This window comes from Salarias fasciatus, chromosome 14 (assembly GCF_902148845.1).
Source record: "Salarias fasciatus chromosome 14, fSalaFa1.1, whole genome shotgun sequence".
Taxonomy (NCBI): domain Eukaryota; kingdom Metazoa; phylum Chordata; class Actinopteri; order Blenniiformes; family Blenniidae; genus Salarias; species Salarias fasciatus.
The window spans coordinates 25,998,586-26,016,810 of record NC_043758.1 but is presented as its reverse complement, the minus strand read 5'-3'; the positions used below and the strand labels follow the sequence as shown (position 1 = coordinate 26,016,810).

At 40.1% G+C, this 18,225-nt stretch overlaps 1 protein-coding gene across 2 annotated transcripts; it reads left to right on the top strand.

Moving 5' to 3' along the window:
- The first annotated feature begins 3,094 nt into the window (after positions 1-3,094).
- Positions 3,095-17,929, top strand: efhd1 (EF-hand domain family, member D1). 2 transcript variants are annotated; one of them, XM_030108381.1, is made up of 4 exons: positions 3,095-3,519; positions 15,461-15,608; positions 15,753-15,887; positions 17,616-17,929. In XM_030108381.1, the coding sequence occupies exons 1-4, from the start codon at positions 3,197-3,199 to the stop codon at positions 17,748-17,750; spliced, it is 741 nt and encodes a 246-aa protein (XP_029964241.1). In that variant the 5' UTR covers positions 3,095-3,196; the 3' UTR covers positions 17,751-17,929. The 2 variants fall into 2 exon arrangements, with proteins under 2 accessions (XP_029964241.1, XP_029964242.1); XM_030108382.1 differs by having other exon boundaries at positions 3,427-3,524.
- Positions 17,930-18,225: the final 296 nt, after the last annotated feature.

Below are 18,225 nucleotides of genomic sequence, written 5' to 3'. Positions count from 1 at the left end.
TTTTCCCAAATTTAGTGTGTCACAAACATTTGCACACAACAGGATAAAGTGATTTTAAGCTTGAAATCTGGGTGTACTTATTCAGACCTGAATACATATTTTTCTTTATCACAGCTTTTTCAGAGGCACCCACTGCCATCACTCTTTAATTTAAAATTAGTGACACAAAGAATTTATTGTATTGTTCCACCCTACGTACCACACAGAGGAGCACATCTCTGTCTGCTCCGTCTGTCTCAGATCATGGAACATTACAACATTCATGCAAATGAAATACAGCGCTATATATTAGTGTCAGTGAATTACACATAGCTGCAGCTCATCCACCAACATAAAGAATGTGGAGCACATTGCACCTGTGCTACAAAAGTACAATCATTGCACTGGCTGCCTGTGTGTCAAATGTCCTTAAAAGTCAAAGTGGTGTACAGCATCTACTGAAAACATAAAATATGTCTGCAAAGATGTCTTTAAAGATTTATTCCATCCTTCTGATTTAAAGATGCTATGTAAGGCCAGTAATGTGTAGAAAAATCAGTTGGGAAGTTTAAATGTCACTTGTTGCTCAGTTATTTCAGAATTTACAGCTAAACACAACCATAAAGTTAGAATTTCAAATAGTTAAAATTACCTTGTTATTCTTCTCTGGGTGTTGGAATTGCACACAGTCCCTTATTTAAGAGGTGTTTTGAGCATTGCCCATATTTTAAAGCAAAACAAAAATACCCGAGTGACAGAGAGAAGCTTAAAACAGAGGTTTTCATCTTTCTCAAATCAAACCAAGATGCTTTATTTCAACACTTAACGTGGCTTCTTGTTTCATACATATTTATTCAGTGTCTACCATTTTTGGGCAAGTCGCTTTTAAAAAGTAATTAGTTTTCATTACTTATTACTTCTTCAAAAATAACTGACTGTGGGGGGACAACAGGAGAGAGAGAGAGAGAGAGAGAGAGAGAGAGAGAGAGAGAGAGAGAGAGAGAGAGAGAGAGAGAGAGAGAGAGAGAGAGAGAGCACATTATCACATTATGTTCTTACTTTGAAAGAAATATGTACGAAAAAGAGGAAGTTTTTGTAATACGTGTGTCTTTATTTTGAAGGGGTCACTTTAGCCCGAAGCAGCTGTTTCCGTTTCAGATTCAGACATGACTTCCGTTATTTCAGAATAAAACCATCACCTCACGTCACTGTGTTGAAAAATCAGAAACAAGCAAAGAAACGAGATAAATGTAATCAAATGTAATCTTGTTTAATGTATTTACACTATTAAAGTTGTGTTTAAAGTTCCTCCGTGGTTACAGTTAAATCACACTTGAATACCAAACATTTGCCTAAAAGTAGGAATGATCAATTATTTAAGATGGGTATATTCTTCAGTGACTTCTGTAAGTATACAACTTTTATGTTTCTTAAGTTCCATGTAATATTCTACTTATAGACACATGAATAAGATAAATTCCATGTAATTTACTAAGAGAGATCTTCAGGATGTAACTTTTTGAGACCCTTGGTGAAGGATTAGATAAGTGAGTCAAATTTTGGCCTGATCATGTAGACTGTTGCTGGATGTACTGGCTTCGACAAGTTGAAAAATTCACAACAATAACATGATATGTTGTATATTTCACGATGTCGAATCAACTGTTCTTTCCTTTTTCTTTTTTTGACCTTTTTGAGAAGAGATTATTTGCATCTTTCACTCCAGACCACACAACTGAGACAACAAAGCTCATGTCCTCTCAAGGTGAGACTCAGCTAAATAAAGTCTGATTTAAAGGATTTCTCTGGTGTCAGGAGGTTCAACCAGACACAGATTTTGTGAAATTGTGCACAATCCTGAGTTTTTTTCCCAATTCACATTATTAGAGCATCACTGCCCTCTACTGGATGTGGCAATTAACAAAGAAGCATGACTTCAATAAACACACATTGTATTAATTTTTTTATAATGAATCCTATTAATATGAGAATGTTTTAGCCCCAATTAAACTAACTATACAAACTGTTTTTGACAGATACATAGATAGATAGATAGATAGATAGATAGATAGATAGATAGATAGATAGATAGATAGATAGATTAAACTTTATCAATTCCTTTGGAAGAAAGACAAGAGAAGAAGTCCAAGGCAGTTAACACAGCCACCAAAACTAACTAACTAACTAACTAACTAACTAACTAACTTGTCACTTGCTCCTAATCTCCCTCCTATCTTGATAAATAAATGCATTTTATTTTGTTTTATCCAAATGAATGCCATTAATATGAAAAAAATGACGACAGGCATAAAAGAGCAATGGAATAAAACAAAAACAAAAAAATTAACATGACTATCAAACTTGTCTTGTATCGAAATAATTGAGATGAAATCAATATGGAGTCGTGTAAAGTGAGAAGTCTCAATACTGATTTGTTTCTGTTCTGGAAATTAAACTCTCAGTATTAACTTACATCATCATCTTAATAATCAATTAATCCATTATCAAATTTTAGAAAAGCTCCAAACAATACAGAATAAGGATTACAGTTCTGATTGATGATGAGAGAAATTCAATATAATTAACTATTGTATTGTTATTAATTTTAGTATACTTTTTTAGATCTTTCGTTTGCCTTTAATTTTTTTCCATTGTTTTTTTTTCCTCCTGGGTTTTGTTGAAAGTTGCACATAGGTTGTTCTGTTAAATTATCAGGAAAGGCAAAATAAGCCACTGACACGAGCCTTTTCCTTTTCTTGTTTATTTAAAGTGAACGGTTACTGGTGTTTCCATTTTAAATATTTTAACTATTAACCAAGGCAGAATAAATAACAAGCATAATTTATATTATTATTATTATTGTTGAAAATAATTTTAAAAAAATAACCATAATTGCTGTAGCAGGATAATTTAAAAAACTTTCAAAATACTAATATCAAATTTTATTTGAAATGATCTGCTTTAATATTAAATCTAATAAATGTCGTAATATTAGTATCTATCTATCTATCTATCTATCTATCTATCATTATAAAAGCGTCGTGAGCTCGTGCGGCGGTGAAATACGTCGTGACGACCCTCTCTAATCTGCAGCGTGCGCGTGTCCCAGTGTTGCGCGTGCCCGTGAGCGTGACGCTGGCTCTCCTCCGGGCTGTCGGCTCCATTCTCCCGCAGCCTCCCACTGCAGAGCACCGTCTCCGTCCTCCGTCCTCACAGCATGGCATCCGAAGAGCTCGCTCGGAAGCTCCAGTCGCGGCTCGCCGCCACAGAGGAGGCCGAGCCGCGGCCGGACGAGCCCGAGCGGAGCCCCGTCCGGGACAGACCGCAAGAGCCCGAGCGGAGCCCCGTCCGAGCCAGACCGCAGGAGCCCGAAGCCGCCTGCGGCGACTCGTGCTCCGAGCTGTCCGCCAAGCTGACCCGCCGGCTGGACATCAACGACGGCACCGCCGCGCCACGGGCGACCCGCGTCTTCAACCCCTACACGGAATTCAAGGAATTCTCCCGCAAGCAGATTAAGGACATGGAGGCGATGTTCAAGCGGTAAGGTCGGCGCGGTCTCCCCCCTCCTCCGTCTCTTTGTTAGTCCGGTAACGGGCGCTCCGCCGCCGGGGGGGTTGTGGCTGAGTGAGCATGCCCGGCTCAGTCGGTCCGTGATGGGATTAAGCTGCTCCCGCTGCTGACGCGCAGCCTCCAGGTGTAGCTGGAGGTTATTATCCCGCGGACTGACTCTCTGCGCCGGGCCCTGTGCGCAGTTAACCGCCGCCGCTCGCATCCCGCAGAGCGTCGTGATCACACGATGCTCCGTTGACTCATCACGGACAAGATCCGATCCGCATCCCGTAAACAAATAATTAACGACAACTTGCAGCCGCTAAAATAACTGGCTGCGCCGTCGAGCGAGAATTTCTGGTATCGGTGTTGATAAAATGTTTTTATCTTTCCTTTTTTTTAAATGTGCGTAAGCCACACCACAACCCATGCAAGTATCAGGTCACCTATTTTGTTTATTTTGAACAGTTAATGTACTGAAGCGATATGGGGCATCTAAGAACTGTATTTAAAAAAATACAAACAGCATCCATTCTGATCTTATTCTTGCAAAATTCTGAAATGTGTTTTTTATATGTGGTCCTTTTTTTTTTTTTAACTCTGACGGTTTTAGATCACAGTGATAGTTATGACTTTTCTGAGAATTCACTTGACATTCTGACTTTTTATTTAAAACAAATCTCAGAATTCAAGCTTTTTTTCTCTTGAGGAATTGATTTCTGCAGTTTCTCACTTTTCCTCTGTAGATCTTTATTCTGTTATCTTTTTTACCTTTCACATTTTAAGTTCTTTTTTTTTCTGTAGGACATATTTACCTTTAGAAGAATTTTATTTTTTCTCAGAGTTCTGTTTCCCCTCAGAGTTCAGACAATATTTTGATTTTCAAAAACAAAAACTGACTGCGTTTCAGAGCTTTCCTTCGCAGTTGAATACACCTGCCCGTCAATCAGAGATTGTGTTGTCATGTGTAGTTCAGAAGAGAGTCCGAGGAGGTAAAAATCATTCCCCACATGCCTCATCCAGTTTATCATGATCCAGTGAAGCTGATGTGAAACCCTGCAGAAGACCAGACTCGTTCAGCTTTTAATAAATCACACGGTGAGTGAGGAGCTGCGATCTAATGAGCAAAGACTTGGAACAGAGTCACTCGTGTGAGTCATTCAGCTGCTACAAGTATTGTTTTACTAACAACCAGTACATAAAACAGCAGAAAATGACACACTAAAGTGCAAGAAACTAATAAACGGAGTCTCAAGGAGGTCAAATTTTGAGCCATATTTAAATTTTAAGCCGTTGCTGTCTCACGCAGTCAAACTTACTGTCAACTTTGACCCAGGTTTATAAAAGCCACATCACACAGTTAAGTCTTTATCAAATTAATAAAAATACTGGATTAAAATTCATTTTTTAGTGAAAACCTCTGCTCATGAGGGGAGTTTGCTGTGATGGTGCATTTGAGAAAAACACCTTGTAGAACATCTTCCTAACTGCAGAATAATTTATTTTTGCAATCAGTTTGAGAGCATTTTTAAGTGTGTGGGGTCTCCGTGAGGCTTGATGATGAGAGATTTTTGATGCTTTTGAATCTTGAGTCTTGTTAAGCATTTCCAAAAAAAAAAAAAATCCATTCACACAACCAGTCAGAGATTATGCAAAACTATTTCACTTCCTCCTGATTTGGAAGCCAGCAGTGTGAATAAAACAGGTGCGAGTGAAGGGAGATTTATTCATTTAATTGCACAACATCATAGTTTTATAATACTGTGATTAAAAATGAAATAAAACAAAGACTTCCTTGAGCCTCACAGATCAACAGTGACCTCTAGTAAATAAGGTTGAATAAAACCAACCACAGGTCAGGTCTAGATAAGCCAGAAAATCTGAATGAGTCTGAGAATATGTCACATTGATCTGAAGAGAAAAGAAAATGTTGTGATGTGGGTAATTTGGGAAAAGAATTGAGGTAATGAACTTCAGATTTATGTACTTATTACCATGTCAGCATAAAATAAGAGGAATATCCATCAGTGTCTGTCTCTGCTACTTGAATTCAGGGAAACATCCTCCCTCTCTATTTAGCGCAACTGTTTAACAGCGGGTTACAGGAGTGGAAGAGGAACCGAGGCTGTTTATAATGACAGTCATAAAAATTCAGTGTTGGCATCATAAATTAAAAACGCCCCTCATTCGTCTTAGTTGTGTTGACCTGATTTGGTTATTTAATTCATTGAGTGATGCAGTGATGACTAAGCTGGTTTCTTCTTGTTTCCAGGTTATTTTGTGACAGACTTTTAGCATCGCTGTTTGCCTTTATTTAAAACAAAGGTTAGAAACTGGACAGATAGTCCCCTTAAATGTATCTAGAAGAGGATGGTTTGTGGGGCTTCTTTAAGTTGACCTGTCATGTAAAAAGCATTGATATATAAAGTCGTCACTCAGAAAACACAAGCTAAATCCTTATTGCTTTTCAGGAAGATTAACTTTGAAATTACTGCTGAATCTCTAACAACATGGTTTGCAGTGTTTGTTTTGAGGTACCATTTTGACAAAATAACTACAAATAGGAAAAAAAAACAAAAACAGGTCAGACTTGGTGTGAATTGTTTTGCCTGGAGCAGGTTGGAGGGATTGTGCTGATTGTTGGTTTGAATACATGTATTCATTTCTGTATGTTTGCAGTTGGTTTTACTGGCATGTTGGGATGTGCTGTTGTTCAGGCCTTGTGTGTTAGTGGTGTGTTTTTCATTCAGAGGATAAGGCGGCCTATTGTCTACCATGTTTGGTCCGATGCGGACCTCGCTCCATGTGACGGCCTCTTCGCTGTGTCACATCAAGGCTCCTTTGTTTCTCCAAGAAGTGACCATGTTAGATTATTCCAACTGTTTATGATCATAGATACTCCTCAGACTTTCTGAATCTGGAGATGTTGCATAAGATTCTGAAGATTTGTCCTTGATTATAGAAACTCATACATATGTCTTGTTTAAATGTGGTGTTGTGGTAGCACAGCAGAGCTGTCAGCACTGTGTGGGCCAGTGTGATTCATTCATGAGAGTAAATTAAAACAAGATACAGCGAAGATATACCACCAACATCTCCCTAAACTACACTGTAGGTCAGCAGATCCATCACTGCTAATGTGGATGATTTTAGATTATCTCAACCAAATGAGTAACGGGGTCATGGAAACTCCAGTCATCGTAATGATTTCATGATCATTGTAGTAGTGACAGTTGGAGAAACGTATTGATTTGTAGCTTGTTATTTCAACCCCTAATTAAAGGTAATTATCATTCGCAGGGGATCAGACGTATCCCAGCTTTGATAAGCTCATCATGTATTAGTGTCTTGGTGGCCAAATGGTTTCATATAATCCCATGATGTCGATGCAGCGGAAAGCTGCTGTGGGTGAACAGATGACCCACATATGGGTCACGTAAGGTTTTTTTTAATGAATAATGCAACAGATCTGTAAAAACTTGTTTTAATCTATGCAACAAGTTTAAAGTATTTCTTCATGTCAGTTTAAATGTCATATTTTTTTAATCACATTAAGTTTAAACAGATATTTTTTCTGAACAGGGTGTGGCAGCATGAGATTAAGGAATCATTTTACAAGGACTTAATGCATTAATTTTCTTGTGCAATAAGTGTAAATGAGCTTTACCCACTAAGACTGATCCAGGAATACCATAAACATCATGAAAAGATGCATACTGATGTATATCGGTACAGCTTTGAAGCACAACTGTGACTAATATCAGAATTGTTTGCATTTTTCATACTTTTAGTCTTCTAGAGTACAGTGTCCTGCCCTTTTCCGGATGGTGCTGGCTGTTAGTGCCTTTTCTGCTCTCTGATGTGCCCAAAAAGTAAAGTGGACCCAAGTACAAACATAGAAAAGCTGGAGCCTTCCCAACACACGTCCAGTTCATCGACAATGTTTTCTTTATCATGGACAAATTGAGTTTTGAGAATTTCAGGACAGGGTAAGGGTGGGGGGAAAATGTCATGATTTTTTTTGTAATCATAAAATCACCACCATGATTTTATAACAACAGTTTTTTTTTTTTTTACCTTGAATTTGTTTCAGATTAGCTTGCAAGTTTCTGAGCAGTGCAACCAAACCATCACCTCATGTAAAACATAACCCTAACAGAAGAAAATAAGACAGTTTAGGCCAAAGAACCTTTGTGAACATAGTTTAATGTAAATAGTCTGTACAACTGCGCTAACATGTGGGACGGTAAACAATAGCATACTAAAACTGAAACAACACTCTGCTGAAGTGCATTCTTACAGCATATAAATTCAACTTCCCTTGGCTATTAAAGTAGCTTTCAGCATGAATAGTGAAACATGAAATGTAAAATAAAAATTTGAAAACAAAATATCAACTAATTCAAATAATACTGAAGGCTGTCTTGAAATGGGTGAAGTCGCCCTGTACCCTTTGCAGAAAAACATCCCCAAAACATAGTCATATTTTTTCATCCTCTAAACACTGCAGGTGGAGTTAATGCTAAAGAGCTCAACTTTGGTTTGACCACAGCACCTTCTCCCAGCCTTCACTAAGTCATTTAGCTGTCCACCGGCAAACTTAAGGCGGGCCTGTACGTAAAGTTTTCATATCAAACACTGTGTAAATGGGGTCTATGTTGAACTTGGGCTGGAGAGAGGCTGAATTGACTCAGCGATTGAAAATGCAGCTCTTTTCACCGGCCTTCTAGTCATCATGCTTCATTCGTCTGTGTGGAGCTTAGTTTGGCTGAGTAGAAGAAAAGGCATTCCGTTCCCAGATGGAATACATTTAATCCATTCTTACAGTGTAAAAAAAAAATAGCAGTGACACCATCCACAGATCAGCACGCATGCAAAACACAAAGCTTTTACGATAATGAGTAAAATAAGGTTAACCGAACTGCCATCACTGTGTGTCAGTGTTACTTAAAGCAGCTTTGTGAATGGGGCGCATTAAAATTAGTCAGCATCAAGAACCCTGACTGTCAAATCTACATTGACTTCCAAGATAAATATGTATTTATTTTTGAATTGTGGTTGAGCAAGAAAGGTGTGAAAAAGTTTCCATGTTGTAGTTGAAACTACGAACCACTGACACAGTTTGCCTCTCCTCAGTCAACAATGGAAAAAAATGCTGAAAGCTTTGGTTTTCATCCGACTTTCGGTCGCACTCTGAGAAAAAGGAAGTCACAGCATAATGACTCATAACTTGTCTTATTTTCTGTCTGGCTGTCCACCACTATAGTTGCAGATGATGCACTTGGGTTATCTTTGCTTGGCAACAATCAGTGGAATGATACAGCCGGTCTGTGATTACAGCTACGCCGTATGCTTTAGTCAGTGGCACCGTTACAAAATATAATTTTTCTCCCTTGACCTACAAAAGAAGCAAAAACCCATCAAAATTATGGAAAAGGCGTGTCAAGGGGTGTGCTGCTGGCTCATGTACGGCTCACTTTTCTATCTCTGTGTCAACTCAGAAGAGGCTTCACCAGTGTTTCCATGCCTGTTCAATTAGCTGTACACCAAGGCCCTTCAATGGCTCCTTCTCAAGACTCTCTTGATGTTGCCTTAATTTTCTGGTCAACCAGAAATACAAGACATTGACTAGGTGATTCCAACTTCCTACATCTTCTCTGTGAACCAGTGTGCATCAGTACATCCTCTCGGCTGAAGTTTTCAGTCATGGCCCTTGTCGTGCTCATTCTGGGCACAGTCAGTTTTTTTTTCTCTCTCAGCTTTGCTTTAGAACCTTGACTCTAGCTTTTGCTGCTGTTTAAACTATTATTGAATCTTAGGATTCAGTGCAAAAAAGGAAGTAACCATTTCTGGAACTTTACAGTTCTCAGAACTTTGTTAAGGAAATTATTAGTATTATATTTTTATCTTGTTTTTGCCAGCTATAAAGAAAAGGATGCGACATGTTATCGGAGCATCTGCCTCAGACCCAAATAAATTAAAGAACCTTTTCTTTTTCAGATCTAGTTTTCTGACTGGTTTTTCTTTTATGTGGTTTTCTAATTGTCACATTTTCTAGATTGTGACGTTGTTGTGCCAGACTTCAGTATATCTGCATGCTTCGTCTCGATATATGGAAACGACCACAAGGTGTGCTTGTATTATCAGAAGCTAAAGGATGCTTGCGAGCAGGTATTTAGGTGAAATCCTTTTTGTGACTGTCAACATGAGATCTTCATTTTAAACATGATTTCTGATACTCGGTTCTCGTTAAACCAATCACAGGCAAGGAAGAGGTACTAAAACTCCCCAATACTGTCTTCACCTGGTCATCCATCCTACTATGGGGTTGACGGTGCTCAAACCTAACCTGTGTTCTGGATTCGTGCAAGGTCAATTTTCAGCCATTGCTGAAGCATTCTGTAACAGGGTATTCGCCAACAATGATGATAAATTTTTCAATACTACAAAGAAACTCCTACATACTTGTCACGTTGGTTCAGGGACATAAACACAAACTGCAGAGTGAATACTCATGAATAAGTGAATAGATGATACTGCACAACAGGACTACCCCATTTTTAGGTTCATGTTCTGTCTTGAATGTCTACATATGCACCTTTCAGTTGAGAGTATTTGCAGTAAAGGGTACTGGTGTTGTCCTGTGTAGGTGCCCAGCTTATCGCTTCTTGTCCCGTCTAGTTTGGGCTGCTGGTTTTGCAGCTTGCTTCCTGTGGCTGTCTGTTTGGAGTGTATTTTCCCCCGAAAAATTCTCCTCTTGTTTGTCTTGTCAAAGATTCAGTTTTCCCCTGTCTCAAATCTCTTTCGTCTCACTTCCTCTGCTGCACTGATCCCATTCACACAGAGTCCACGTTCCCATGGGGCATCCAACGCCCGGTGACCCACTTTTCCTCTTCACACAACTTTTCGCTTCAAGCCATCTTTCACTTTTCAGCACTTCATCAAACTATAATAAATGTTGCCATGATTTCATTAGCATGATTGAAAATAAGTATTTCAAGCCCGTTCCCCCAAGTATTCCCAGATTTTCCCATTTACTCCGACTTGCATGCACCGAAGTCAGATTTAGCTTTTTAATAGATTTCTGTTGATTGAGCGTTGAGGAAACACTGCAGCTTTTACCCTACTTTGGTGTTGTCTATTTTCTGTCCCAGCCTCAGAAAGCGCTCGGAGCTGAGTTGAATGGGTCATAATGGGGGAGAAGGAGAAGAATGCTCGCAGAGAAAGTGAGTTCCCTTGTGCCAAAAGCTCAGGCATCTATAATTAACAGGGAAGCTGCAGAACAATGAGGCTCAGTTCGCCGTTGCAGCCGATGTGGCCTCGTCTCACTCTCAAATTGAGCATTAAGCCTTCAGAATGATGCAACTTTGAGGCTCAGACTGCACTTTTTCAGGTCCGATCCCGTATTGTAGTATCACAGCTGCTGGTTTTATCCTCTGAATATAAACATTTGCCAAAATTCCTGAAGTTCGGGGACTTTATTCTCCCTCCTGATTAACCTTTGTGTAGTGGGGGTGTTGTAATCTCAGTCTGATTGTGCCACAAATTAACGAGGCGCCCAACAGAGAGGATTTAGTGTCGGTTTTCTTGAACAGTTCCTTGTTATTGCCATCTCCAGTCATGACAGGAATTGCTGGTTTCCAAAAACAACGGTTGAGAGGTGATCAACAAAATAACAAGGATGACATTTTCTTGAATTTATTTTCAAAATTGAAATATTGAAATGTTAGCCTCTTGAAAAGTTATAGAAATGGAAAGAAATAGTCATGCTCCTTTAGAAATGCTATTTGTCTGAACAGACTCTAAACACATTCAGTCCATTCACTAATCATTTGCATTCATCAACCCTCTCTTGTAAAATGTTTGTACTCCCCCCTTAGCCAGCCCACCTGCCACTGAGAAAAGTAAAAAATATTAAGAATCAGATTTTCTGAGATAGAGCACGTTTAGAAAATGAAATGGTGATGAGTTCTGGAGCTATCTTGTCAGTAAGAATTCATAAGGTCATAGAAACCTTGATCTTTGGTCTCGGACCACCAACATCTTATCAGTTTATCTTTCAGACCACTGAAGAAATTCCTCCACTGCCTTCAGAAAAATTCTATTGGTGAGAATAAGACACACAGACCACTCAGATTTATAAAACCTTTGGCCCGACTTCACTGGGTGGAGGCTTGAAAAGAAACATCGGACACATTCAAGCCTGATGATATAATACTTTATACGCATTAAACAGATGGCCCCATGACACGAATGTCTCCTCTGTCTGTGGTCAGATTTCAGCAGGGAACACCCTGCTTCAGCGTGCCTCTTGCATTCCTGTGCCCCCACAAAGAAGAACCAAACCAGTACAGGATGCCTTTGTGTCCCAGGACAGGGATGCCGTGCCAGGAGGAAGCCCTCCCTCTGGCTGTAAGCAGAGCGTACTACAAATTCAGGGCAACTTGTGATTATGTGACAATTATTCAACTCAGATCAGGTCACATAAGTACTAACCTTTGCTGTGCAATATTAAAGCGTTTATATGAGTCCTCTGTTTCTCCATTTGTAGTTAGTTTTTTTTTTTTTTTAAGTCATTGGCAGAAATGTAATGCTGCTTCACATTCGGAGGTGTGTTGTAGTCTACAAACACTCAAGGTAACCTGAACTTGCAGGTTTTTCGATGCAAAGGGTTTCATCTTTTACTCACTCCACCCTTATATATTTGCTGCAAGCATTCATCTATCCTTACATCTAACTTTTCTCAGACCAAAAGAGAGAGATAATCTTTCCTCCAGGTCATGGGCCACTTTTAGAGCTTTGTCCCAGTGGACAGCGTCAGGTACACGTCACCTGGAGGAATTCAAAAGCCTGAACTACCTCAATTGGCTCCATTGTAGTGTTGGAATGCAGTGGGTCTACTTTAAGCTCCTTTCAAATGACTGAAATCGTCAGCCACCGTGTTGGAACTGTTTTAGTTCAATTTTTTTGCAATATATTATTTACCCCAAATTCTGGGTCATGGGTTAAGGTAGGACAACCAATGATTGAGCAAAGATCTTCGCCTTACAGCACAGTTCCTCTCTTCAACCGGGCAGTGTTAGAGAGTGACTACATACATATTACAACTGATGCTTGTCTTCGCCTGTGAAAGTTCTCATGATCACGTCATCCATAATTTGTGAAAAAAAACTCAAGACATTTAACTTGCAGGTTTCCGTATCAAGATGAAATGCTGGCTTCTACACACAAGACCCTTCTAACCTCAGATGTACCATTTTGCACTATGTTGATAACAAACATGAGTTTGCAACGTTCATTTTCAGGTTGTTAAATAAAAGGTAAAGGTACACCTTTATGGCCTAAACACAAAGTCATGACATTGCATTAAGCTCATGATGGCACACTCGGAGGTTTATTGTGACATGTTTCAGGAACTGCTGGATTGGTACATATACAGAAAAGCACTTTGTGTCCTCTCTGCGTCCTCAGGCAGGTGGGAGGGAAAGCAACTTCTTTTAGCATAATTACATGTTTCGCTCCTAACAACACTCTTGAGTGTGTCTCCATCTTCACTGTTACGTAAGTGACATTTTGATGCCCAGTTCTCCAGGAGGTGTTTGTTGGTGTGCCACAGTGATGGAGGAACAGAATTCTGGTTTGACTGTTATTTGCGCTCTCATACTGGATGATTTCGTTCTGTTCTTGTTTAATGGTGTATTTCTGTGCACTGGGGTTTTATGATGTGATAAGTGGGTCCAAAGAATGGCCAGAAAATCCAGATTTCATCTTAAACCTTTATTGCTAAAGAAACCATATTTAGTGACTTCTTCATGCTGTCTGGTTTCCTTCATCCTAATAATTGTATATTGTCAAGAGACCTGTAATACTGTTGCTAGGTTGAACGTTGAGATAGGTGCTATTGCTGTGTTCCCATCTGGTTCTGGCAAAGCACCTTTTCTTTTCAGTCAGTTCACCAGTCAGTTTAATTTGAAAATGCTCTGGAAAAGTCCTTGAGCAAAGGATATTAGAAATAAAGCACTATTTTACAACTTGCCCATTCTGAGTAAGTCATATTGGGCTGTTTCGTGAATAAAATAATTGCTTTAAAGTGGTGCTAAATTGCATACAAGTCAATCTTTTCATGAATTGATGACTAAAGAATATATAGAGTCTCATTAAAAGTTGTTTTTGATAGGTTTACTTGATAACAATGTGCATGTTTACCCAGGTCTGCAAGAAGCTAACACTTGAATGTACTGCAAATGATTCAAATGTCATCTCACATGGCCAAGCCATAAGGATGCCTAAGGCGGGAGCAGCACGACATGTGGTAGCTGGACAGTTGCCTTTTATGCCTTAAGTAGATCTGTGTCAATTTCTTAGAGCAGTGTGATTCTAAAGTCTTGGATTCGTTACCATTTTCACATTATTGATCTTTAGTCCAACTGATGGTCTTAGGGATTCACTGGATTAGCCCGTTTGACCAGCTGTGAGTAGCTGTCCTAGAGATATGAGTAGCTGTCCTAGAGATATTAGACGTTTTGGTCACAGCATATACCTAGTACGTCTCTGCTTTGTCCAGCTCGAATCGAGTTTTGTTTCATGATTAAAGTTACAGCTGAAACCTACAGTGGCCAGAAGGTAATATTGCTCAACAGAGATCAGCGAATTACAATGTAGGAAGTGACCGTTTTCTGATGACCTTTGTGCAAAAGGTCTTTAATAGTCTTTAGAGCTATACTGTTACTCCTTCCATACAAAGGTTGCATCGTGGGTGTTACTGAATCAACGAGGTAGGTGTAAAAACAGCAAAACTGCTTCAGATAAGAACTGACCGCTGGGAGCGGGACCTTTGCTTCATGGAGACTGAACTTCGCGTGGCATTTCTTCAACAGTCCAAAGAAATTTGTAGATTGGTTGGAGTTTGATGTGTGATGTAATTCTAGAGGGAGGAGGTCCTCGAAGCCTTTGACATTAAACAATGGTCCGAGTTTTGGCCTGGCGAAATTGGCCTCGATCCTGGGTCAGCAGGCCAGAGAGTTGAATATGTAATCACTCAAACCCTCACTCACACATGCAGCTGCTGAGAGCTTCTATAAATACCCTTCCTATCAGACATAAGCCTCTGTGAGCTCTGCCATCGGATCATGCAGTTGGAGATAACAGCTGTCAGACTGGCTGCTGCACCGTTGTGCAGTCACGTGTGGTCGTGACTGAGGTGAAGAAATAAAATCCCACACTGGAGAACTGCTGCTTTGTCTAGATGTCAAACCCTGACAGACTGAAGCTCGAGGCAAATAAGGACAGCATTCACATCAGCTCCAAATGCAGCCACGAGCGAGAATCGAGCATAACACGAAATAGTAGGTGAGATAAGAATGAGGAAAGGAATGAATCACTTCATTCAGTCAACATACTAGGTCCGATAATAAATGCTGTTAGCTCAATTGGAGCTAAAGCGATTGTGTTGAAATCTTGGGTAAATTCTGGAGGCAACTGAATGGACTCTGTATTCAATGCAAACACGCAATGTGGTGTCATTGACTTACTGGATAATGACACTTCTCAGTTTTCTCACTATTATGACAACCAGAAATAAATAGAGCCCTGTTTATACAACATTTTTGAGTGAAAACATAAAACTTAAGTTCAGTTTACACACTACTACCTTGAAGCTTCTGATAACGCAACTTTTTGAACATTTATAACCTGCTCTTCTTTGTAGGGGTATTATATTTTTATAGTTTGAGCTTGAGCCTCAGCTTTACTAACACCAGTGGCAACTGTCATCTTGATTATTGTCTTCATTCAGGCAGATTCAAGTAGGTTTAAAGACATTTTGAAAACCTTTTCGGAGAATCAATATGCAGACGTGATAGTCATACAACAAGGTGTTGGGTTTCGTCTTTCTTCCAACAGTTTCTGACAGTGAATACATTGTTGTTTATAGATACGACACCGGCAGAGACGGTTTCATCGACTTGATGGAGCTGAAGCTGATGATGGAGAAGCTCGGCGCTCCTCAGACACACCTGGGCCTCAAGAATATGATCAAGGAGGTGGATGAAGACTTTGATGGCAAACTGAGCTTCAGAGAGGTGAGAGAGGTTGTGTTACTGTGGTCCTAATGGATTTGTATTCCGCCTACTGACATGAGAAAATCATTGGAACTCAGCTGAAGGTGGTGTCTTTAAATGTGTAACGATCCTCACAGGATCTGTTTGATCGGTTTTCTCTTGCAGTTTCTGCTGATCTTCCGCAGAGCAGCAGCCGGAGAGCTGCAGGAGGAGAGCGGCCTGATGGCTCTGGCCAGACTGTCTGAGATCAACGTCTCCACCGAGGGGGTGATGGGGGCCAAAGACTTCTTTGAAGCAAAGGTATGATGACAGTTTTTGATGTGTGTGTCTATACACATTTTGTGGAAGAGCACACCTTAAACATCATTCATAGTCTTGGTGCCATTATAATTAAAAATAATACATTTACTCATAGCATAAAAGACACAAACGGGCCAACAATTCCTGACATTTACTTAACAACATTGAAAAAAACATGTGTTACACATTGTTAAGCAAGTGACTGGCACCTGACCCTTACAGACCTGGATTTCACAGGCCTTCCACACACCTCCACACATTGATTTCTGGGTATTCGGAGGTCAAGTTAACACTTTTGTACCTTTGTCATGTTCCTCAAACAATTCTTGAACAGTCTCTGCAGTGCAGCAGGATGAAATGACCTCCTAGAAAGTGTCATCAGGGAAAATCATTTGCATACAGGAATGTGCTCAATCTGCAATAACGGTTTCACCCACTTTACAGTTGGATGATCTTGCCTTTCATTATAGTTCCATTGTCTCACTCACATTGCCAATACCCGATGCCACTGGGAACGATGTTCGATACACTTGGTTTAATAAAGCCATTAATCACTGAGATGGGGATTGGATTCTTTGGGAAATTTGCCATCTTTCTTCCATGGAAACATGCACTCCAGATAAATCTGTCCATATGCTGGTAACTGTAGCTCTGATTCTGGAGGCTTTCTGAAAAAATATGAATACAGAGTTGACAGATTTTTACTTTCACATTCTATTTGCTGATATTTAAATGAGACATGAGAATTTCTTGAACCTTAAGATACTGCAGCCAGTAATTTCATATATAATGTTTAATGACTGCATTTCCTGGAAATGAAAGCTCTTTGCACAGTTTGCTGACCCAAAAGAAGTGATTTTATCCATTAATTGAGGAATGCATACTATAGAGTACTCTCCATAACGCTTGTGAACTTTTTAAAACTTAATAACTACATATTGTCCAAGTCAGTGCGTCACTGTTGCTATAGATATATCAGTCACCTCTACCACCAACCGCTGCCCACCAGGAACATCCTACAAAGGCTTCAGCTAATGAGATGCTCTGACCCAATGTGGCACAGCCGTCATAATTTGGTCCTTGTCACAGTCACTCAGACTTGAAGAGCTGGCTGCCTTCTATATGCCACCATTTGCCCAGTGCCAGTGAAACAGGATAATCAACAGTAATCCCTTCAGACACTGGATTTAATGACCTGGCCAATCAGTCATCCAGCTGCTACGTCTGCTCTATGTCTCATCTCTATAAAAAGAGCTGCTGCCTGAATAAAATTGTCCTTGCACGCCGCGCGTTCTCTAGGACGTGTCAAAAGATGTCATTTTGAAGGTGGAAGCAGCTGTCTGACGGCTAAGAGCTCATTTATACACATGCATGAAAATGGACACGATCGAAATGTCACTACCTTTAGACTCCTAAGGTTGATTGAATATGAATGAATAAGAGTTTGACATTCAATCCACTTGGTCAGGCTACTGACCCTGTTTATGCAATTTCAAGTGCAAGTGGCAAACTTTTGTTTACTCAACAATGGCACCTGGAGTCACCGAAAGCTGACCTTTTGAAAATGGCTTCCACAGTGAAACCTTGAGAAAGGAAGTTTTCCAAAACACTGGTACTACACATGCACACCACGGTTGTCGTGAATAGTTCTTACTTTGTTCGTATCGGTTTATGTGGATAACATGGAGCATAACTGACCCGGGTGATTTATGTGTTTGGTTTTCCCAGGTTCAGGCTCTGTCTCAGGGCAGCAAGTTCGAGGCGGAGATCCGGGAGGAGAAAGAGGAGAAGAAGAGGCAGGAGGTGGAGAAAAAGCAGCGACAGGCCGCCTTCAAGCAGCTGCAGTCCACGTTCTGCTCATGACTGACCCTCCACATCCGCAACGCAACAATCCTGACCTGCACAAGTCAGCGTTAACTGACGGTTTTAGAAATAGCGTCACCCTCCACTTAACCCAAGTCATCGCTCACAGTGTGTCACCTCATAACTAAGAAAAAAAACAAAAAAACTAGATGTGTTAAATAGGCACTAAACTACTTGAAGTTTTACCTCGTAGCACATCGCAGCCGAGGTTTAGTCATTCCAGAGTTTCTGCAGCTTCTCCGTAGAAAAATAACGAGGCACAAGCTCTGCTTCCCAAGCTTCACTTCAAACTCATGGAAATGCCGTGTGTCCCCATCAATTTTTTTTCCTTGGTGTCCCTTTGTGCAGGAAGTTTAAAGCCCGAAGGAAATTTCAGCTTGTGAAGAAGTGTTCGTCGTGTGAGGTGTTTTTTTTTAAAAAAATATAAAATCTAACGTCGCAGTGTGAGTACGATTTGTGCCACAACATCTGGATT